Source organism: Phoxinus phoxinus, assembly GCF_949152265.1.
Source record: "Phoxinus phoxinus genome assembly, chromosome: 3".
Lineage (NCBI taxonomy): Eukaryota > Metazoa > Chordata > Actinopteri > Cypriniformes > Leuciscidae > Phoxinus > Phoxinus phoxinus.
Genome location: NC_136878.1, coordinates 19704149 through 19729103, shown reverse-complemented (window position 1 = coordinate 19729103; position 24955 = coordinate 19704149). Strand labels below are relative to the sequence as shown.

General features: G+C 41.6%; 1 protein-coding gene across 1 annotated transcript; it reads right to left on the bottom strand.

Moving 5' to 3' along the window:
• Positions 1-448: 448 nt before the first annotated feature.
• On the bottom strand, positions 449-12956 carry LOC306995670 (myosin heavy chain, fast skeletal muscle-like). The gene is made up of 41 exons (XM_079607464.1): positions 12878-12956; positions 12728-12763; positions 11836-12054; positions 11598-11741; positions 11355-11511; positions 11231-11258; positions 10952-11054; positions 10694-10786; positions 10505-10568; positions 10313-10411; positions 10129-10232; positions 9908-10046; positions 9564-9682; positions 9318-9467; positions 9060-9230; positions 8667-8967; positions 8507-8571; positions 8327-8414; positions 8114-8231; positions 7835-7958; positions 7592-7728; positions 7248-7503; positions 6915-7157; positions 6632-6808; positions 6398-6543; positions 6213-6303; positions 5740-6129; positions 4893-5019; positions 4497-4615; positions 4214-4410; positions 3947-4130; positions 3675-3840; positions 3079-3203; positions 2653-2961; positions 2314-2517; positions 2106-2231; positions 1847-2017; positions 1658-1762; positions 1437-1532; positions 1206-1337; positions 449-987 (listed from the first exon to the last, which is right to left on the bottom strand). The coding sequence occupies exons 3-41, from the start codon at positions 12040-12042 to the stop codon at positions 973-975; spliced, it is 5790 nt and encodes a 1929-aa protein (XP_079463590.1). The 5' UTR covers positions 12043-12054; positions 12728-12763; positions 12878-12956; the 3' UTR covers positions 449-972.
• Positions 12957-24955: the final 11999 nt, after the last annotated feature.

The window sequence follows — 24955 nt, the reverse complement described above, 5'->3', positions numbered from 1 at the left end:
TCATCAGATACGATCTGTAAACAGGGCTTTAAGTGTAAAATACCGAACTTGTCCTTTAAGGTCGATTTGCTCACTAAGCAGAGGCTATAAATGGATAAGCTTTAGAGTTCTGATTTATGGTAAGAAGCTACACCTAGTCTCAGTCATCAACAGATATGACATAATTTTACATATCAGTTATAGGCATTGTGGCGAGCAGGACGAGGTCGAGGGACGTGAGAGAAAGGCGCGAGGCCGGTGGCGTAATTAATGATGAATGACACCTGTGAGGCGCACCGGTCTCGTATCTCTCACGGAGGAGCAGAGGCATAAAGGAGGAGCGACGACTGTGAAGTTCAAGAGAGGAACAGGCCTGATTTTGTTGTGTTTTGTTTCTGTTTTATGTGGCCAGCAGTCGTCCGTGAGGGGCTGCTGGCTTATACTTTTGTTTTTGTATTTGTTTTATTTTGGTATTAAAATTGTTGACTGTTCGCAGGTTCCCGCCTCCTTCCCACAACATCTGAACTTTGTTATATATAAAATACATATTATAATATAATTCATTGAAAATTACTTTTTTAGATCTCTGGATCATCTGTAGAGGCTTAATTGTGCTAACTCAAGGCTAGTTCACAAAATATTGCAATAGTCAATGACATCAATCTAGGGTGGAAACTTTATAGCAGAAATGTTTGAGCGAATGCATTCAGTAATCATCAGAGTTCAATTTTATGAAACCTTTTGAAATTTTATGGAACCTTTCAAATTTCACCTTTGGATTCAAGACACTCTTGATACTCAGCACTCTTGTGATGTGAATAATAAGGTTTAATGTAATCATATACTGTAGATCAGATATTAGTGTTAATAGTTGAAAAATCACACAAAGGCTAATTATATGCTCAAATAAAAAGATTTATTAAGAAAGGTACTTTTACAATAAACATTCATATTTTATGACTTCTGTAAATGCTCCCTTCAAGTGTTAATGACTCATTCTTCTTTGGCCTGGGAGAGAAGGAAGAGGCAAACATTAGTCTTATTAACAAAAATGTTCTTCACTTTACATTATGAAGAGAATACAGATGTGCAAATGTCATACAGGATATGTAACATCAGCAAAATGCAATTATTATAGTTACACTACTTCTAAGAGGCAGTTCATGTATTTGGATAAACAAGTGAATAAATAATGAAAAAAAAAACCCTCATCTACTTAGTCTAACCTTTCCAGCATCACGGCTCTTGACTCTGAGCTTGTTGACCTGAGACTCAGAAATGTCAGCACGCTCCTCAGCCTCCTCAAGCTCATGCTGCACCTTCCTCAACTTGGACAGGTGACCATTGGCTTGCTCCTCCTAAAGTTTTTTTTTATATGGTTCATGTATCACATTTCATCAAATTAGCATTCCAGTATAAATAATTACAGTGTCAAAATGTTGTTAGATTTTACATACCGCCTCTTCAGACTGCCTCTTGTAGACTTTGACCTTCAGCTGCAGTTTGTCAACCAAATCCTGGAGTCTGGTGACGTTCTTCTTGTCCTCGTCAGTCTTCAAAAAATACACATTTACAAAATCAAGCATTGATCCTTTACTTAAAATATAGGCTTTGTCAGTACATACACTATTATACAGACTCTTTTGTCTGAACAAACTTGTGAGGAATATGGTCATACCTGATAAGTGAGCTCTTTCACTCTCCTCTCATATTTGCGGACACCTTTAACAGCATCAACTCCACGTCTCTGCTCAGCTTCAACTTCAGCCTCAAGCTCACGGACCTAAAGAAAATATAATGTTTTATCAAACAAATCATAATTTAACATACTTAACTTTGCCCATATCATAACTATAAAGAAGCTTACTCTGGACTCCAACTTCTGGAGTTGTTTCTTTCCTCCTTTCATGGCCAGATTCTCAGCCTCATCCAGACGGTGCTGCAGGTCCTTCACTGTGACCTCCAGATTCTTCTTCATCCTCTCAAGGTGAGAACTGGTGTCCTGCTCCTTCTTCAGCTCTTCTGCCATCAATGCAGCCTTTTGTATTAATACAGAAAGTCATTAGATCCAAATGTTTTAAGTACGTAAGCGTCTTTTGAAACATTTGCCAGCTACTGTTACTCACATCAGTGATGGCCTTCTTGGCTTTCTCCTCTGCATTTCTGGCTTCCTGTACAGTGTCATCAACTTCACTCTGGACATGAACAAGGTCAGCCTCAAGCTTCTTCTTGGTGTTTAGGAGACTTGTATTCTACAAAATGGAAAGCAACAGTTTGAACATTTTGAATGATGCTCTCAATTCCCTTAATTTTAGGGAAACAATATGCCCTTACCTGAGAGTGCAGCAGCCCAACACGCTCACTGATATCCACCAGCTCTTGTTCAGCCACTTTGCGGCCTCTCTCTGTCTGCTCCAGAGCAGCTCTCAGCTCCTCAATCTCAGACTGCATCAGAGTGTTTCTGCGCTCCACCATGGCCACCTGCTCCTTCATGTCTTCCTGTCCTCTCTGGGCATCATCAAGGTGCAGTTGGGCATCCTGAACATAACAATAGCTTTAGAATGAGCCTTCGATGTGGTTTCTAGGCGGTACTTAGCATATGTTAGATTATATAAAAAAAATATCCCAAAATCCTTAAATCCCAAAGTCAAAAAGAAGAATTCCTATGCATACCTTGAGTTGTCCCTGAACGTTCCTGAGCTGTTTCTGGGCCTCAGCAGCCTGGCGATTGGAGTGGCTCAGCTGAATCTCCATCTCATTAAGGTCTCCCTCCATCTTCTTCTTGATTCTCAGGGCATCATTCCTGCTCCTGACTTCAGAGTCCAGAGTGCCCTGCATGGATTCAATGACTCTCTGGCTGTTCCTCTTGATCTGTTCCATCTCCTCATCCTTCTCTGCAATCTTCCTGTCAACCTCTCCCTTGATCTGGTTTAGCTCAAGCTGGACACGAAGAATCTTGGACTCCTCATGCTCCAGTGTACCCTATGAAAAATAAAACAACATTTAAATATAAGAAAGAAAATGCACACAGTGTATTGATGAATACAACACAGTATGATGGTTCTAGCAAGAATTCCATATTGATCTCCAGATACTCACTTCAGCCTCTTCCAGGGCAGTCTGAATCTCTGACTTCTCAGTCTCCACTGTCTTCTTGGCCTTTTCCAGCTCATGGATGCTCTTACCAGTCTCACCTAACTGCTCTGTCAGATCTGAAATTTCCTCTATAGAGAGAAAAACATATCATATTTATCATAATGCACATTTATTAATCATATGTGCTTACTTTTTTATGCTCACTGAGACTAAGAACATTTAAAGGGATAGTTCACCCAAAAATGTAAATGTTATCATTAATTAATGACTCACCCTTATGTTATTACAAACCCCGTAAGACTTTCGTTCATCTTTGGAACACAAATGAAAATCTTTTTGATAAAATTTGAAATTCTGTCCCTCCTTAGACAGCTACACAATTGGTTCTTTGAAGCTTCAAAAAGGTTATTACGAGATCATAAAACTAATCCATATGAATTGAGCTCTCAGATTTCATCAAAAAGGTCTTAATTTGTGTACCAAATATGAACAAAAGTCATAGTAATTACCAGTAATTAGGTCAGTAATTAGTAAAATCATTTTCATTTTAGGTGAACAATCCCTTTAAGTTTTTTCTAATTTAACGGTTTCATTCTTACGCTGCAGGTTCTTGTTCTCTCTCTTGAGGGTCTCCAGCTGATCCAGGCTCTCCTCATAGGAGTTCTTCATCTTGAACAGTTCAGTGCTGAGTGAACGAGCCTCTTTCTGAGCACCTTCCAGCTCTGCCTGACCTTCCTCATATTTCTGCTTCCATTCTGCCAGGACCTTTGATGGAGATATTTAAGGATTGGTTTGTATACAACATATTTAACAAAGCCTATACTAGGAATACTTTACAAAGATAATATATTATATGACTAAAACTGTTCACCTTGTCGAAGTTCTTCTGCTTCTTGTCAAGGTTGGCAGCCAAACCATTGGCTCTCTCCACATCAATCATGAGGTCCTCCACCTCACCCTGGAGTCTCTGTTTGGTCTTCTCCAGAGATGCACATTTGGAGTTCACTGCCTCAACTTGTTCCTCTGCCTCTTGCAGACGCTGAGCCAGCTTCTTCCTGTAAAGTAATACACATTATTTTGAATTCTAATCTATAAAATAGCTGTGAGAATTGGGAATATTATACAATAATGGACATACTTGGACTCTTCAAGCTCCTCCGTGCGCTGGATGGCATCGGTTTCATATTTGGTTCTCCACTGAGCAACCTCACTGTTGGCCTTTGACATTCCCCGCTGCAGCTCAGCCTTTGCCTCCTGCTCTTCCTCAAACTGCTCACGGAGCAGGTCACAGTCATGACGGGCTGATTGCACAGCATGGGCCAGTGCGTTTTTAGCCTAAGGGACAAAGTTGCATAATATTAGCTTGTCTCTACAGTAAAGTAATTGACAAGTATGTGCTTGAATTGATTATACTGTATTACCTTAACCTCCTCTTCAATATGCCTCTTAAGCTCCTCAATTTGCTGAGTGGAAGCTTGTTTGCCTCTGGTGAGCTGAGAAACCAGAGCCTCCTTCTCCTCCAGCTGACGACCAAACTCACCTGTATAGATTTAGATTCACTGTGTCAGACTTTTCTATGTCTCTATCAGTTTATTTCAAAACAAATGGATGTAAGATTGTATCAGTCATCATTAAAAAAATCCTCTAATAAGACTGTTACAGTCAGAAATTTACTGCTGAATAATCTTAATACACTATTATTTTTTTGTTAATAATTGTTGATAATTATCATTAATTAATGTGATTATTGTTGATGATAATCGTTAATTAATTACATGAATTACTTTTGATATAATATTAATTTGTTCATGAGTTACCATTTTCAGTTTGAAATCTTGCACTTTGAGTACTGAGATCATTTAACTGACGAATGTTCTCGTCATTCTTGGACTTAATTTCACTAAGCTGGTCCTCAAGTGTGCGGCACATCTTCTCAAGATTGCCCTGCAAATACAAAAGTCATTAGATATTTGAAAAAACTTCAAGACTTGTATGTGTTGTATGTGACCCTTGCTGGCAAAAATTGGTCACAATGAGCACATTTTCAAAAAATAGGTTATTGTTATTTACTTTTATTGTTATTTAAAAACCTTCATGTATGATGATGAATGATTTGTTGGAATCAGACAAAAAAAGATTGCGCTACAACTATGTAAGAGTCTAAGTAAATAGAGTCAGCAAAGTCAATTTTGAGAAAAATCTAGTTGAAGTTTTCTGAAGGATCCAAAACAAAATCACCTAGCAACCATACCTTAAAATACCACCAAATTTGGCACACACCAAATCAAAACAAAATATCTGTGATACCACGATTGTTTTATTAACATTAATGAGACAGCAGCCTGTGTATTAAGACCTAGTGTAATGCACGCATCTAATATAATGTTACATATCAGATGTTTTGTTTACATCAGCATGAGTTTAAAAATCATATTTTATTGGTTCAGACTCATGCCATTATTAAAACAATGGAAAGATTTAGGAAGGTACTCCTCTCAGAAAACGTACACATAAAGATCATTTTAGATGTTTAATTACTATTTGGAGCATTGGGATCGATAAAAGAGGGCTTAATGAAAACATTTTTGTGAATGAAAATTAAATGCGTATTACAACTCATTTTGCCAGTTAGGGTCACATATATACTTTAGAATATTTTCCAACCTTTGCTTTGGCAACAGCTTCCATGTTGCTGGAAAGATCATCAATCTCCATTTTGAATTCGCTCTTCTCTTTCTCAAGCTTCTGCTTGACACGCTGCAGGTTGTCGATCTGCTCTCCCAGCTCGGCCACACTGTCTGCCTGCTTCTTGCGGAGGGCAGCAGCAGTAGCTTCATGCTGGAGGGTGGACTCTTCAAGATCACGACGCAGCTTCTGGAATTCAGCTTCACGCTTCTTATTCATCTCGATCTGAGCAGAAGTGGCTCCTCCAGCCTCCTCAAGCCTCTCACTGATCTCCTCAAGTTCCCTGGAGAGATCAGCTCTCTGCTTCTCAACCTTGGCACGAGCAGCGCGCTCAGCCTCGATCTCTTCCTCCAGTTCCTCAATGCGGGCCTATGGTGGTAAGTAGATAATTAGATTTTAGATGATCTGTATTTGATCATAATAATGTAATGTTTAAAAGAATATCAAAATACCTGAAGCTCCTTGATTTTCTTCTGGAGTTGAGCACCCAGAGATTGTTCATCTTCAATCTTGCTGAGCAGCTGACTTGTTTCAAAGTCTTTCCTGTTCAACAATAAGTAGTTGTAAAAAAAACATAACACAACAATAAGAACAACAAAAGTTTTCAAAGTTTTTAAAGATTTCCTGCTTTAATTACTTTTTTATTTTCTCCTCAGATTGCTGCTTGTCATTCTCCAGGTCCATGACGGACTCTTGGGATAATTTCAGGTCTCCTTCAAGCTTTCTCTTGGTTCTCTCCAGGTCCATGCGGAGCTTCTTCTCTTGTTCAAGGGAACCCTCAAGCTACAGGACAATGATATATAAAATATGTTCACAGCAGAAAAGAGTTGATTTGATGAATTCATACAATTAATTTACATAATCAACTCACATCATCAACTTGCTGCTCAAGCTTTGTCTTGGATTTGGTCAGGCTGTTGACTTTGTCCTCCTCGGCCTGAAGATCATCCAGTGTCTGCTGATGTGACTCTTGGAGGGCTTTCTTCTCCTTCGTAAGCTTGGCAATGCTCTCATCCTGAGCTGCCATTTCCTCAGTCAAGTTCTTGACCTGTATGATTTTTTGTTTCAAATAAGCTTATATTTTACAATTCATATTCTATATCAATATATAAAACAGAGATTAAATATAATCTTAAACCAACTCAATCTCCAACCTTATTCTCAGTCGCATGTTTCTCCTTCTCTACTTTAGCCAAGGTGAGCTCCAGGTCATCAATGTCTTTCTTCAGCTCAGAGCACTCATCCTCCAGTTTCCTCTTTTTGGCTGTCAGTTCAGCATTTATTTCTTCCTCATCCTCCAGTCTCTCAGTTGTCTCCTTGAGTTTAGCTTCAAGCTGGATTTTGCTTTTGATCAGACCCTCACACCTCTCCTCAGCATCTGAGAGACCCTCAGATTCCTGTTTGTAAAATAGATTGCTATTTCATTGGAAAAAACCTTGCTCATTTTTAATTGAGCCAAAATTCAGTTAGTTATAAAATATACTCACAGATGCTACTTGCAGCTGCAGATCATTTTTCTCTTGCAACAGTGCTACCATTTTCTCTTCAAGCTCCTTCTTTTTGGCTTCAGCCTTAACCAAAGCCTCTTTGCATTTTGTATAGTCCTCTTTCATATTTGCCAGCTCCTTCTCAGTCTCTGCACTCTGAAGCAGAGGCTTAATCTTGTAATAAACCTTCATCCATGGCCAGTGTTTGACATTCATGAATGAGCGGATGTTGTATTGAATGGTGTAAATCGACTCCCTGTGAATAATTCATCATTAAATGGCATAATCCTCACTAAATTTGCACAGTTATCATTGATGTCATATTTACTCATTACAATAATCACCTCCTCTCTGTCATTTTCACATACTCCCTCCTCATCAGGTAACCACGGCAGAGAGCCTGAGTCATTGTGACCAGAGCAGCCAGTTTCTCATCTCGCATCTCCTCAAGTTGACCCAGAAGACCAGCTTTGAAGAACACCTGAATTTATGTAAAACATTAAATCAAAATATATTGATTTAAACTGTATGAGCTAAATGACCATGATCACTGAATCTTTGAAATATTGCTAAAGCTAAATATAAACCTTCGTATGTCCAAATCTGTAGTCGTCATGATTAACGTCGATGGATCCCAGGAGTTTCTCACTGGCCTTCTTGTTATCCATAAACTGTCCCTCTGGGATAACACCTGCATTCAACACCTTGTATCTGTGGAAAATTTATCAAAATACTTCACATCTTTTAATTAGGAGCCTACTAGGAAATGTGGTCCCACTTTATATTAAGTGGCTTTAAGTACTATGTACTTACATAGAAAAATAAGTACAATGTACTTATTGTGTTCATGTTGTATTGTAAAATACCTCTGCTTAAAGTCACCGTATTGGATTCTGCTGGGGAAACCCTTTGTGCAGATTCTGATACCCTCCAGAACACCGTTACACCTCAGCTGGTGGATAACCAGGAAGTTTTCCATGAGACCTATAACGAACAGTTTACACCATGAACTTGGTAAATTAACTTCATTATATATATTGAGAATCAAAATATCTGTATGTTTTTTTTTAATAGTTTACCTGGAGTCTTTGACTCATTAGGAATCAGGCAACGCACAAAGTGAGGGTGAGTGGCCCTTAAGTTGGTCATGAGTTTGCCCAAGTTCTCCTGTGGAGAATAGAAAAAGGTTGGCATGTTTTTTTTTTTTTTTTTTTTTCTCAAATAAAGCAATATTGCTGTGATGTCATCTCTATACATACCCTGAACTGGGAGGACACAGTCTGCATGGAGCCACCCTTCTTCTTGCCTCCCTTTTTAGTAGTATCTATTGAGATACACAAAGGAACATGTATAAATGCAAAAACAAGAAAGAAAGTTCAAAACTGAATCAAAGTTTTGTTAAATAGATTTTTTCTTTACCCTCAACAACAGGTGGGTAGAGAGTAGCCAGCAGTTTGACAGAAGACTTCTGGTACAGCAGCAGAACAGAATCATTCAGTGGATCCTTGTTCTTGTCCAACCAGCCAGTGATGTTGTAGTCCACAGTTCCAGCGTAGTGAACCAGGGAGAAGTGCGCTTCAGCCTTGCCTTTGGCAGGCTTTGGTTTCTCGAAAGCCTTGTTCTTGCCGAGATGCTGATCATACAGCTTGTTCTTGAAGGAAGTATCTGAAGCCTTGGGGAACATGCACTCCTCTTCAAGGATGGAGAAGATACCCATGGGCTGTTTATAAAAGAATTATGTTTATTATCAAGAATAGGAGATTTTGAGAATAGGATCAATGGAAATTAATAAATTCATAAACCATTGATAACCTTCTCAATGAGCTCAATGCAAGAAGCTAAGTCCATGCCGAAGTCAATGAACTCCCAAACAATGCCCTCCTTCTTGTACTCCTCTTGCTCCAGCACAAACATGGTGTGGTTGAAAAACTGTTGCAGTTTCTCATTGGTGAAGTTGATGCACAGCTGCTCCATGCTGTTGTACTGGAGGACAAAAAATGACAGAAACATTTACTACCTTCTAAATATCATTCATTTTGACATAAAAAGAGATAAAAGAATCATTCTTACATCAAAGATCTCAAAGCCAGCAATATCCAGCACGCCAATGTAGAAATTTCTTTGTTGTTTTGTGTCCAACATCTGGTTGATACGAATGACCATCCACAAGAACATCCTCTCATAGATAGATTTGGCCAAGGCGCTAACAGAGTTGTACACCTGTAAGCAGAATCGAGTGGATATTTTATTCTGCTTCTGCAATAATTAGCCAGAATTTTAGGTTAAACACATGGCATGCTGGAAATGTTACTATACCTGTGGCACGGTCTGGCCTTTGGTCACATACTCATTTCCGACCTTGACTCTGGGGTAGCACAAACCCTTCAGCATATCAGCAGAGTTCAAACCCAGAAGGTAGGCGATTTTGTCAGCCTCTGTTAAATACATTTTAAAATAAATTATCTTTGCTCTATAGAGTATTTTGTGTAAAATTATAATAAATCAGGCTGGTACTTTCTCTTTTATTTTTAGATTTATTGATATACACGCAACTTCTAGTTTATATTTACATTAAACATTTTATACAAAGTTTCTGTGGTTTATTAGCAAAGTTGATGCAATGGTGACTATTATAAAGCCCAGGATAACACAAGTCTCACCCTCTGTGCCATCAGGCTCAGCCTGCTCCTCACGCTGCTTCTGCTTGAACTTCATGTTACCATGATGAAGCACAGCTCCAGTGAACTTGTAGATGCCCACTTTATCTTCACTTGCGAAACCAAGAATGTCAATAGCTTCCTGTAAATTACAGAGAATAATATAATATATGATTTGCCATATTTAAAAAGACTATGTCAATATTCAAATAGCAGTGACTCACATCAGTAGCATCCAGCTCAGCTTTATCATCAATGCTGGCCACTGTGATCTGACCCTGACTGCACATGGGGAAGTCATAGGGGTTGGTGGTGATGAGCGCCATTTCTGTAAAATACACAGCATTTACGAAAGAGCATCTTACAATATTATCTGAAACATTGAATTAATGAAATAAGTGCACCTACCAACAATCTCAGGCTTATGGTTGGTCATCATCTGGAAGAAGATGTGGTAGCCTCTCTCATCTGGAAGCTGGAATGACACTCTAGACTTCTCCAGCAGATCTGTTGAGAGAATGTACTTGAGTCACAATCATCTGAAGAGTGACAGACAAAAACAAATGTTCAGGATGGATCAATGAAATCATGTCCACCTACATGTCTCAATGTCAGCACTAGCCAGTTTTCCAGTTGTGCCGAAGTGAATTCTGATGAATTTACCCTGTTTAAATCATAATAGAATAATACATAAATAATAATTATTATAATCTATTTATAGAAAATTCTGTACAGTAAAATTGAACACAACTGACCATATGTACTGTAAATAAACAGTTGTTAACTTACAAAACGCGAGGAGTTGTCATTTCTCACAGTCTTGGCATTACCATAAGACTCAAGCAGAGGGTTGGCAGCAATGATCTGGTCCTCAAGAGAGCCCTGTAATGTTTGAAGGGTTTTCAATTATTTTCAATTGTTTTTCTATTTCATGACTACAGACAATTTATAGGCATTTCACAAATTCACGTATCGTATAGTTTGTGAGATGAGTGTAAATCACCATCTTTTAAAATAATATATATGAGGTAGTTTTGTATCTCATACCTTTATTTTACTGGCCTCTTTCTTGACACCTGACACTGCAACTGTGGCAAAGTACTGGATGACACGTTTCGTGTTCACAGTCTTTCCAGCACCAGATTCTCCACTGGTTTATAAGAGATTAGAATACAGAAGATTTAAAGACATGTAGACTTTTCAAAGTATATTCAATCTTTGTTCAATCTTAAATTCTATTTTGTAAATATCTCCATAAATTTTCCATCTACGTTATACTTTTAATTTTTGGTAAAATTAAAATTAAATTAAAATTAAAATACTTACGTGATAAGGACAGACTGGTTTTCTCTATCTGTTGATTGAAATTTGTAATATAATGTATTATATTAACAGCAACATCTAATTCATCTTAACAAATTCCATATAATTCAATTCCATAATGTCTTACCAGTCTGCATGAACTGATAGGCGTTGTCAGAGACAGAGAAGATGTGGGGTGGGGCCTCCATACGCTTTTTGCCTCTGTAGGCAGACACCACTTCTGCATCATACACTGGGAGCCACTTGTAGGGGTTCACAGTTGCGCAGAAGAGTCCAGAGTAGGTCTGAAATGAGCAGAGACATGGTCAGCTTCCAACAACATAGAAAAATTAACTTAAATGTTTTTTTTTTATGTCGTTTCAGAATTTACGTAGATCATCCACGCAGCATAACGCTCTTTGAGGTTATACAGCACAGAGGCTTCATTGAGATGGGTCATCATGGCCATGTCTTCAATCTTGTCATACTTGGGAGGGTTCATTGGGTAGACATCTGCTTCCTTAGCAACTCTCTCCTATCAATTTGATAAATTAGATATTAGATATAAAAGAAAACAATTTAATAAGTAATTTAATGACGATCTACATGAAATGAAAATGAAAATTTACCTCCTTAGTGTCAAGCAACTCAACTGTGACTTTGCCACCCTCTTTGCTCTTGATTGTTCCCTTGAGGTACAACTCTTTGACATCAGCCACATAGCAGGCAGACTTGGCATCAAATGGTCTGGCCTGAGCCTCCATCCTCTCCCTCTCAGGCTTACGAAGGTAAATGGCAGCTTTGCCATAAGCGGCCATCTCCGCGTCCGTACTCATGGTGGCGGCTTACTAAAGAGAGAAAATATCAACTTATCCATTACAAATTTCATAAATATTCAACAAAGGCAAGACATAAAATATAAAACACATGAATTGTGTTAGGAAAGAGGCATATTCCCAAGTTTAGGCTTACACATGAATACAGACACATAAAACAATACTAGATAAACATTTAGATAGCAAGCAAGAAGCAGGTAAGGGGCCCATTAATGGCAAAAAATGTCGATTGAATATGTCTTTCTGGTGATGAAATTTAAATCCTGGTGTCAGGGGACGGCACATACAGTACAATATGAATTGTGGCATATATGAAGTTTATCTAACTTGTGGACTCTCAGCCCGAGTGCGTCCACCTGCTACGAGTATGAATGAAACGGACATTACATTGCATGTGTGTACTCACTAATGCTCACAAAAAAATTATCCTCTGTAGATAACTGTAGTTTTTTTTCTCTCAATTGATGCAGAAGATTTTTTTATTATATTAATTTAATATTTTATGATAAAACTTAAGACATTTCTAATAATTTATATTTATGCAAATGTCATCATGGATTATAATAGCAACACTTTGCATGTTGTTTTAAAAACAACATGCTTCTCCAGTTTTTGTCTCTAATACAGCATATAACAACTGTTTTCATCTACCCTAATCCACACACTGAATCTTAAACTCACTTGCCTTTTGTCCTTGAGACCAGATGAAATGTTCACTACCCTTGGATTAAAAAAAAAAAAATTCATTAAAATGTATTAATATAAATAAAAACATAATTACAAACGCATAAGTGATGATAAATTCCTTTCAGTCACAGTCAGCATACGCTCTTACCACTTGATGGAACTTCTGAGGTCTTCTGCATCTCTTCTGGTCTACCCTCTTGGCTTTTATAGAAGTTGAGCATGCACACTAAGCAGAATCTATACATGGGCAACCTCATATATTTTTATATACGATGATGAGCTTTCTTGACCCATTTTTTTGACCCATGAGCCTTCTTGACACAAGAAATGTATGGACAGACTCACAGAGAAATCAGTTATAAGTTAAACCTTTATTGCTTCAAAATGTATAGGTCACAGCTTCCATCTCAGTTCATGTGTATTATAATGATTTATTTTTAGTCTATTAATATCTTACTTTGACATATGACACACACCAAAGTAAATAAATCCTTTTGGGGATGAGGATACATTCAGCCACCCCTCCCCCTCCCCCTCACTCTCACTCTCACCCTCCCCCTCACTCTCACTCTCACTCTCCCTTTATTGAATCAGAAAACATTTTAACTTTTCACTCATGGAAGGTCTTGTAGCAGGCTAATGTGGCTAAATTGGACTAAACAATAACATATGTTACAGATCTGACAAGATATATAGTTAAAGAATATAGAAGAATATATACAAATACTGTAAAATATGTCTAATACAGTGAAAGCACACAACAAGTGTCCGTTTTTATTTGTAGAAGAAAGCCAATGATAAAAATGGCACTTCCCCATCCTGCAAAAATCCCTTTGTTATAAATTATGCAAATATTCAAAGATTGTAGACATTTCTTGGTCTGCAGCTACAGTCTAAGCCTCAGCCACATAGAGACTAAAATGATTCAAAATCACAATATGTTCACCCTTGAGTGGGCAAAGCCAGCAAACAATGCGAATTACCATGCTGTAAACAGAATATCTCGTCTGCCATCTTTCATATCTCTCGTTGTAAGTCCCTAAATGTTCAGTTTTTGTGAAATGTTTGTAAATGCAGTTGTCACTACCTTAAATTACTGAACTGTGTGTGTGCAGAACAGGATTAAACACTAAAAGGTGAACTGGCGACTGAATTTAGCTGCAGTGTGTGCGTGGCCTTAGAGCTTCCTTCTAGAAGGTATAAAGATACATCCACCAAACTCGGCTCAGACCTTCAGACTGTTCTGACTCGGATTGCCAAATCATTTCTATCTGATTGTACTTTCGGTTTTCCTAAAATGATGATCAATACTCAAACTCCCATAAATCCCACAGACTTACATTGATGGAACGTTCAAGTGAGCCATGGCTGTTAAAATTCTAATTTAAACCCCCAGAAGCCCATTAGACTCAATTAAAAGTACCAAGGGTCAGAGGGTGACCACAACCATCCTCCTTCTGGCAACAGTCTTTGCCTTCCTCTGTGTCTTTTAATTACGTAGTTCTGGCATGAAGGTCTGAATGGTGCAGGCTGATAGGTCTTTAACTTATTGGTAGCAATCATGTCATTACTTACATAGCATAGCTGATTGGTTGCTGTTGCATCAGCAGGCAATGAACTTGCTGCTCAAACATTCAAAAAGTTGGTATTGTTTGCTCTTGCAGTGTGCAGCGCACTTCCAGAACCCTCCCCAGCTTCGCCTGTATAAATCTGCTACAGGGTTCATATAAATATGCTTTTCCACATCTTAAGATTAATTTCTGGTATATCTTTTTAGTTATTTTCTATTAGAACTTTCTTAAATGGAAACATGAGTTTAGATGCTGGAAAATCCCATTTCTATTCCAGCCAGTGAAACACACATGGTCATTTTGGACTGCTTTAACCACAGTGTGCCCTTTAACCTAATAAAAAATTAAAGAGAGATTATCTCTGCTTTAATGTGGTATCAGCTGTTTCCCACGTACAGTATACTGCACATGTGCACCACATATATACTGTAGGTTATTTATTTTTACACCTAAGTTTCATCATTTAACCTGAAGTTTAATGTTGTGTTACTGTGTAAACGGAAAGTGTTTATGAGCAAAGACACGGGATGGTTGTACTGATCTGGGGTGCGTTTCCCGAAAGCATCGTTAGCCAACTATGGTCGCAAGTTCCGTCGTTATCAGCATAGTTCAACGATTTGGTGTTTCCCGAAACCATCATTCCAATGAACATTCGCAAACAACAATCGCAAACTTGTGTGGTTTGAACGACAGCTCTCGAGCTGTGGTTAGAAGCATCGTTTCTAGTTTACATGAGATGTAGACTATAAATCCTTATCTTTAGCAAAATAAGCAAGCTGACATTCAGTACAACCCGTGTTTTTTTATTTAGAATACATACAAATGTAATTTACATCTTCTAGTTTGTCAAGATATTTAAAGCACCATTTTTGAAGACTGCGCATGTGCGAACGTGCTCAACTATGTAAGAACGAGCCAAATATTGAGTCTGGTAATAAAGCAAAATAACTGAGAAAAATTTGAAATGGTCTTCAGATGCCATGTCTGTAACTTATATGACAAAATCTAGCGTTAATTCGATCTCAAACAGATTAATTAAAATAAGTTATTAGTCCACCACGTGCGAGACGTCATAAACCAACGTGGTTGAACGATACTTTGCGACATACGGTTTCGGGAAACAGTCGTGACTAGCTAGTTGATTTCTCCAACGATGCATCGTACTATGGTAGTTAAGCAGTGAGCTATATAGTTGTATGGGAAACGCACCCCTGGGTGTCATCAAGACAACCCATCAAACAAGTAGTAAGCTAGTTATGGAAAGGTTGTTGCCAGTGAGAAGTAGTTTTGTTTACATTTTCTCTTTGGTGGTGTGATGGTGTGGAGAAGGAGATGAGGACCCAATTGCGAGATGAAATGAAATGGTCACTTTAATCAGGTATTATATAACAGAAAGGTAGCCGCTCTGGCAGGCACAGTAAAATATAACATAAACAGTCTTTGAGGAAATAAAGTCTGCTCCTCAGATCTCCTGGCAAACTAGCGGGAGGAGCGTGGGTATTTGACGTTCACAGCCCACCGTCCTCGTCTGCGCCGAGATGATTCAGCCGAACCCGATCTCGTAAGCGAAGCTGTACACAGTGCAGAGCAAACGTAACAGGTTACCAACGTAGATGAAATCACAGGTGGTAGAACACATGCAACTGGACAGGACAAGGACACGAGAGGTGCGTGTAAACTCGGGGTATAAACATCAAGAATCTGACGAAGAGCAGGGAGAAAAGGGGACCTAGATGTAGCAAAGATGATTAACGATATAGAGAACAGGTGAGCCCTAATCAAAGTCGATGAGAGGAGATAATGTGGTTCAGCTGATGCGGTGGAACTAATGTGAGTGTAACAAAAAGACCAGTAGAGGGAGGTAGAGGAACAGAAAGAGCCCAGAACCATGACAGTGCCCCTCCCTCAAGGAGCGCCGCTTGGCGCTTCCAAGAGGGAACCCCGGTGAGTGCGGAGGAAATCATCAATGAGAGAGCGGTCCAGAATGTCCCGTGAAGGTACCCAACTTCTCTCCTCGGGACCAAAACCCTCCCAGTCAACAAGAAACTGGTGACCCCGACCTCGGCGACGCATATCAAGAAGTTTACGCACGGTGTAGGTAGACGCGCCCTCAACGCGTAACGGAGGAGACTGAGGCGCGCGAGAGGGCGCACGAATTACCGGCTTAATGCACGAGACATGAAAAACGGGGTGAACGCGGCGGAGACCGGGAGGAAGCTTAAGCCTAACTGCGACAGGATTAATGATCTTAGAAATCTGAAACGGCCCGATGAAACGGGGAGCCAGTTTGCGTGAAGTAGACGGGAGAGGTAAATCTCGGGTGGAAAGCCACACTCTCTGACCACAAAGGTATCTTGGGCTCTTTCTACGACGCCTATTGGCAACCTTACGGGCTCGGGTCTTAGTACGGCACAGCGCGGATCTCACGTTCTTCCAGGTACGCTTACAACGGCGAATGAATGCATTAACAGACGGGACGTTGGACTCGACCTCCTGAGAAGCGAACAGAGGAGGCTGGTAACCCAGGCAACAGAAAAACGGAGACAGACTGGTGGCAGAAGTAGGTAATGAATTATGGGCATACTCGGCCCAGGGAAGCTGTTCTGCCCAAGTGGAAGGATCTCGAAACGCTAAACTGCGCAGAAGGCGACCCACGATCTGATTAGCGCGTTCGGCCTGGCCGTTAGTCTGGGGATGAAAACCAGAGGACAGACTGACGGACGCACCAACCAGACGGCAGAACTCCTTCCAAAACTGGGACGCGAATTGAGGACCCCTATCCGAGACGACGTCAGTGGGAAGACCGTGTATCTTAAATACATGCGCGACAAGAACCTGCGCCATCTCTTTGGCCGAGGGTAGCTTAGCGAGAGGAATAAAATGCGCGGCCTTCGAAAACCGGTCTACGACCGTGAGAATGACTGTATTACCGGCTGATGGAGGTAAACCAGTAATAAAGTCAAGGCCAATGTGAGACCAAGGACGGGACGGAGTGGGTAACGGTCTTAAGTAACCTGCTGGCGGCGCGCTACTGGACTTGGTTTGTGCGCAAACTGCGCAAGAGGCAATGAAGCGTCGCGCGTCACGGTCGAGAGTTGGCCACCAGAAACGCTGACGTATAGTGGACAGCGTGCCCCTAACGCCGGGATGAGCAGTCAATTTAGAAGTGTGAGCCCACTGGAGTACGGCTAAACGGGCGACTGTCGGGACAAAAAGTAGGTTCCTAGGAACATTTCGCGGAGCGACGGAGTGAGACAAGGCGCGCTTGACCACTCTCTCTATTCCCCAGACAACCGAACCGACGACTCGGGAAGGAGAGATGATCTCCTTCGAGGCGGAGGAAGTGTCTGGAGAATCAAAGAGACGGGAAAGCGCATCGGGTTTCACATTCTTAGAGCCTGGACGAAACGAAATGGCGAAGTCAAAACGCGTAAAGAATAACGCCCAACGTGCCTGCCGAGCGTTAAGCCTCTTTGCGGAACGGATGTATTCAAGGTTACGATGATCAGTCCAAACCGCGAATGGCACGGTGGAGCCCTCTAACCACTGGCGCCATTCTTCCAGAGCTAAACGAATGGCCAACAGCTCGCGATTACCAACATCATAGTTGCGTTCTGCAGGCGAAAGCCGGTGAGAAAAAAAAGCGCACGGATGCACCTTATTGTCAGAGGATGAGCGCTGGGAGAGAACAGCCCCAACGCCCACCTCTGATGCGTCGACCTCAACGATGAACTGCCTAGTACTATCCGGAGTCACGAGAATAGGCGCTGAGGTAAAGAGAGACTTTAGATGGTCAAAAGCTCTTTGTGCAGATTCTGACCACCTAAAACTTGACTTGATCGAGGTTAGTGCAGTAAGAGGAGCTGCCACCTGACTGAAGTTGCGTATAAAGCGCCGATAGAAATTTGCAAAGCCCAGAAAACGCTGAAGCGCGACGCGAGAGTCAGGAACGGGCCAGTCTGTCACAGCCTGTACCTTTGAAACGTCCATACTCACTCCCTCGGATGAGATAACCGATCCGAGGAAGGAGACGGAGGATGCATGGAAAGTGCACTTCTCTGCTTTAACAAATAGGCGGTTCTCGAGGAGGCGTTGCAAAACCCGGCGCACCTGTTGTACGTGGACCTGGAGAGACGGAGAAAAAATCAAAATGTCATCCAGATATACGAAGACAAAAATATTGAGCATGTCTCTTAAAACGTCATTTATTAGAGCCTGGAAGACTGCCGGGGCGTTGACGAGGCCGAAAGGAAGAACCCGATATTCAAAGTGCCCTAGGGGCGTGTTAAAGGCAGTCTTCCATTCATCTCCGTCCCTGATACGGACAAGATGATACGCGTTACGCAGATCCAATTTAGTAAAGAACTTTGCTCCCTGCAGCAAGTCAAAGGCCGATGACATAAGTGGCAATGGATACCGATTCTTAACAGTTATGTCATTGAGCCCACGATAATCGATACAGGGTCGCAAAGATCCGTCTTTCTTCTTTACAAAGAAAAAACCTGCACCCGCTGGAGAGGAAGAGGATACAATAGTACCCGCTCTAAGAGACTCTGACAGATACTTCTCTAACGCCTCGCGCTCAGGGGCGGACAACGCGAAAAGCCTACCGCGAGGGGGCGTGGTCCCCGGAAGCAAATCGATTGCGCAATCATACGGACGGTGAGGCGGGAGAGAAGTGGCCCGGGAACGACTGAAGACCGCCCTCAGATCGTAATATTCCTCCGGCACGCCGGTTAGGTCGCCCGGCTCTTCCTGTAACACAGAGACAGTAGAAACAGGGGGATTAGCAGACATTAAACACTCAACATGACATGACAAGTTCCAAGAGAGGATAGAATTGGTAGACCAGTTAATATGGGGGTTGTGCTTGGCTAGCCAAGGATGTCCTAAAACTATAGGAGCAAAAGGAGAGTGAAAAATCAAAAAAGAAAGAGTCTCTTGGTGATTGCCAGAAACAGTGAGAGATAAAGGTATAGTTTGGAGATGAACCCTAGGTAGGGAGCTACCGTCAAGGGCGAAAAGGGGAGTGACCTCTTTGCGACCCCTCAAGGGGATGCCTCGCTTGCGGGCCCACGTCTCATCTATAAAGTTCTCTTCAGCCCCTGAGTCGATCAAGGCATTACACGAAACTGAAGAGCTGGACCACTTTAAGACCACTGGGATCAAGGTGCATGACTTGGACGGAGAGATGGAAGTAGCGCTCACCAGTAATCCCTCCACTACTGGCGAGCGCTGGCTTTTACTGGGCAAACTGACACGAAGTGGTTGGCAGCGCCACAGTACATGCAGAGGCGATTAATAACGCGACGTTCTCTCTCCTTGGAGGTGATCCGCAGTCCACCGAGCTGCATGGGCTCCGGTTCGAACCCGGCAGAGGGAAAAGAAGAGGCAGGTGCAGCGGACGGCTGTGACGAATCAGCGATCCTCGACCGATGACGAAGATCGAACCTCTTCTCGATCCGGATTGCCAGCTCAATTAGAGGGTCAAGACGAGTAGGCAGCTCACGGGCGATTACCTCGTCCTTGACGTTTGCAGACAGTCCCTCCAGGAAGCGCGCAACGAGCGCCGGTTCGTTCCAGCCACATGTGGTTGAAAGGGTGCGGAACTCCACCGAGTAGTCTGCGACTGTGCGTCTTCCTTGACGCAGAGTAGAGAGAATCCGAGATGCCTCCTCGCCGTGAGCAGAACGATCGAACACTCGAATCATCTCTTCTTTAAAGGAGTTGAACCGGGAAGTATACTCAGCTTCAGCCGCCCATGCGGCTGTTCCCCATTCACGAGCGCGCCCAGTGAGGAGCGAGATGACGAAGGCGACTCGAGCGCGTTCTCGGGCGTAAGTGACTGGTTGCAGTGAAAATACCAGCTCGCACTGTGTGAGGAACGCCCGACACTGAGTCGGTTCTCCAGCGTAGCAGGGAGGATTATTGACTCGAGGTTCCGGACGCTCCGTCTCTCTGGCGGTAGCTGGAGAAACTCTCTGGAGATGATGTACCTGAGTCGAAAGATCCGAGAGCTGGGCCGCCAGGGACTCGACCGCGTGACAGGCAGCGGCAAGCTCCGTGTCGTGCCTCCCGAGCATAGCTCCCTGTATCTCGACGGCAGAGCGAATAGGATGTTCATCCGCTGGGTCCATTTCTGGTCAGATTCTTCTGTGATGGTGTGGAGAAGGAGATGAGGACCCAATTGCAAGATGAAATGAAATGGTCACTTTAATCAGGTATTATATAACAGAAAGGTAGCCGCTCTGGCAGGCACAGTAAAATATAACATAAACAGTCTTTGAGGAAATAAAGTCTGCTCCTCAGATCTCCTGGCAAACTAGCGGGAGGAGCGTGGGTATTTGACGTTCACAGCCCACCGTCCTCGTCTGCGCCTCAGAGCCGAGATGATTCAGCCGAACCCGATCTCGTAAGCGAAGCTGTACACAGTGCAGAGCAAACGTAACAGGTTACCAACGTAGATGAAATCACAGGTGGTAGAACACATACAACTGGACAGGACAAGGACACGAGAGGTGCGTGTAAACTCGGGGTATAAACATCAAGAATCTGACGAAGAGCAGGGAGAAAAGGGGACCTAGATGTAGCAAAGATGATTAACGATATAGAGAACAGGTGAGCCCTAATCAAAGTCGATGAGAGGAGATAATGTGGTTCAGCTGATGCGGTGGAACTAATGTGAGTGTAACAAAAAGACCAGTAGAGGGAGGTAGAGGAACAGAAAGAGCCCAGAACCATGACAGGTGGTTCTCTTGAGTGTAATAAGTATTGTCTTTCATGTGTGTCTAGGTCATGTGCTGATAATCATCCCTTTTAAAGTGGAGACAGAAGCTGCATTTACATGGACCCTAATAATCCGATTGTATTTAAAGTCCAAATCCTTCACTCTGGTGCACTTGCGTTTCTCTCTAAAATTCAAATTCAATTAAATTCAAATTTATTTGTAAAGCGCTTTTCACAATAGGCCTACATATTGTTTCAAATTAGCTTTACAGAAAATGCATTTCAGAAATGTACAGTTAGTCTTGTATAAATTTTACAGTTAGTCATGTATAACACTGTTTAATATCAAACATGTACCACAGTTTAGTAAGAGTAGACTGCATTTTACAACACACGATTATTTGCCTAATTCGGATGTTAAGTTTGGGCTTTTAACCTGGCTTAAACCGGGAATATGTAGGAATGGGGCCGAATGTGAATGAACCCTAAGTGCTACATGACTAAGAATGCTTGACACATTATAACACAGTATGCCAACCTAGTCGGACAGCATAACTGCTATAGCGCAGCTAGACTGATAACAGTAGACGGAGAGAACCTGATAAATGTAGACGGAGAGGCCCAGCCTGCCGCTGTACAGATATGGCCGAACGGTAGGACAGTGTACTGATAAGCTCGACCCTCGAAGGCGATCTCAAGAATAGCCTGTGACGGGGTGCTATTTGTATTTGAAAATATGCATCCTTCAGATCCACTGACATAAACCAGTCCCCCAGGCGAATTTGCGTGAGGATCTGTTTGGTCGTCAGCATTTTGAACGATCGCCTCATGAGCGCTTTGTTCAAATGTCTGAGATCTAGGATGGGACGGAGACCGCCGTCTTTTTTCGGGACGAGAAAATAACGACTGTAAAAACCCGCCTCGCTCTGTGTCAGAGGGACGGTTTCTAGCCCCTTTTTTCATCAGTTTCGCTATTTCGGCGCAAAGCAGATGTGCTACTTCTTTTTTCACCGCCGTTTCGACCATGGCTCGAAAGCGCGGGGGTCTGCGTGCGAACTGCAGCGAATAACCTCGCTTTATTATCTGTAGCACCCATTCTGACACACCCGGGATGATTTCCCATGCTTTTGCACGTATGGCTAGGGGTAGAATGATGTCTAGGCTCGGATCGCTGTGTGAAAGGGATCCGCTGGCCTGAACTGTTTGTGCTTTGACACTGTATTTACAGCGCTTATGTGAGGCGGCGCGCATAGAGTTATGGGCGTCTTCTCTACATATGATACACATGCCACGATAGCGGGGAAATGTTTTATGGGAGGGAGCCCTAAGTGTGTGTGGGACACTGAACGGGCAGTGTTTATGAGTAGGGGTGAGCACTGAATAGTGGGCACAATTCCTACATTTAGAACACATTTGGCATAAACCGGATAAGAAACAGACATTTTTTGATTTTGAACAGACAGGAGACACATCGATTGCTCCTGTCTGCCTCGCTGTGACTGCTGCTGCTGTGAGTTTGTTTGCTGCGTCTAAGCCTCGTATTAGGCTTATTATCATTTCTAGTTGTTTATACTACTAAATACAGCTTACCCAACATCTCAGATTAACCTGACATTGCTAGCTTCCGTTATTGTCAGCACAACACGCTAACTCGCTAGCCTTTTAATGCACCACCCGTGCACTCTTTATTTTCTCTCGCGCACCCGCGCCTTTGAGTTCATAGAAAGCCCAGGTGAGTAAGAATCAGTCAACAAACACGGTGAGTAATGTCTTGTCCTGTTATTGTCACCTGCACTTCATGTCACATGTTTAACATAGCCTTCTCTGTCGGCAATATAGGATTTATATGTGATAAATGCAAGGAGACAGTCAGGCTGACGGAGAAGATTTCAGAACTAGAGACACGCATCCAAACTTTAATCGAGAATAGTAAGAAGAATGCTAGAGCTTTAGATACTATTTTGGATGCGCCTAGCCTAGTGAATTCTTTACATTAAATTCTCTAAGATTATTATTCACGTCGGCACTAATGATGTTTGACTCCGCCAGTCGGAGATCACCAAAATTAATATTAAAGAGGTGTGTGAAATTGCAAGTACGATGTCAAGCACTGTAATTTGCTCTGGCCCCCTTCCTGTTCGCAGAAGTGATGAGATAGTTAGTAGATGGTGTTCACTCAATGGCTGGCTGTCTGGGTGGTGTCCGCGAAATAATATAGAATTCATAGACAATTGGAAAAGTTTTTGGGGCAAACCTGACCTGTTGAAAAGAGATGGTATTCATCCCTCCTGGGATGGTGCTGCTCTTCTCTCTAGTAAATTGGCTCATAGTCTTAGAGATAAAACATGACAATCTGGGCCTCAGGTCAGGAAGCAGACAGACTGGCTTAACCGACCGTCTGCTAGCGGCCTCACGTCACCAAGGTCAGATAAATCCCATCACATAGAGCCTCTTTCACCTAGATATCATCATATAGAGACTGTGTCTGTTCCCCGATCTTGGAAATCCAAAAAACGTTCAAACCCATCTAAGGTTACAAATTTAATTGATGTTCAACAAATAAAAACAGATATAATACAAATGAGCAAATGATAAAGCTTGGGTTGCTGAATATTCGATCTCTTACTTCAAAAGTGCTAATAGTTAATGATATGATTACAGATTATAACCTAGATGTGCTGTGTTTGACAGAAACCTGGCTAAAACCAAACGATTACATCACTTTAAATGAGTCAACCCCACAAGATTACGGTTCATAAACATGAACCTCGTCTGAAACGCAAAGGAGTAATTTATAGTAATATTTTCAAAAAAACTAAGAAATCTAGTATTAAATATAATTATTTTGAAGTGTAGGTGCTCAATGTAAAAAATATAGTGTAAACGATAAATCACGTTTGAAAATTCTGCTGGCTACTGTGTACAGGCCACCATACAGACTTTATCAAAGAATTTGCTGACTTTCTATCAGAATTAGTATTGGCTGCAGATAAACTACTAATTGTTGGTGATTTTAATATACACATAGATAATGAAAAAGATGCATTGGGATTGGCATTTAAAGACATTGTAAACTCAATTTGAGTTAGACAACACGTGTCAGGACCGTCTCATTGCCGTAATCATACTCTAGATCTAATACTATCACATGGAATAGATGTTGATGCCGTTGAAATACTGCAGCAGAGCGATGACATCTCAGATCATTATCTAGTCTCGTGTAAATTACATTTAGCCAAGGCTGCAAAGCCGACTCCGTGTTATAAATATGTTAGACCTATCACTTCTGCCACTAAAGATTGCTTTATCAATAATCTTCCTAATCAGTTTCATCATCTCAGCATCCCGGATAGCTTAGAAGAACTTGATATTGCAACAGAAACTTTTAACTCTCTCTTTTCCAGCACTTTAGACACAGTTGCTCCGTTGCGCTTAAAGAAGATTAAAGAACATAGTCCAACGCCGTGGCACAACGAGCACACTCAGGCCCTTAAGAGAGCAGCCAGAAAAATGGAGCGCAACTGGAAGAAAACAAAACTAGAGGTGTTTTGGATTTCAACCCTATTAGAAGAAAATAAACATAATCCTAGGTATTTATTTGAAACAGTGGCTAAACTAACGAAAAAGAAAGCTTCAAGCCCAGAAGTTTCCAAGCAACACAGCAGTAATGACTTTATGAACTTCTTTACTTATAAGATCGATAATATCAGGGACAAAATTATAACTATGCAACCATCTAATACAGTATCGCATCAGGAAGTGCATTGTAGTCTCCCTGAGGGAAAATTTTATTCATTCATTGCTATAGGAGAGGAAGAATTTTGCAAACTCGTCAAATCATCTAAATCGACAACGTGTATATGTTAGACCCTATACCGACTAAGCTGCTGAAAGAGATGCTTCCAAATGTCAGATCCTCTTCTTAATAT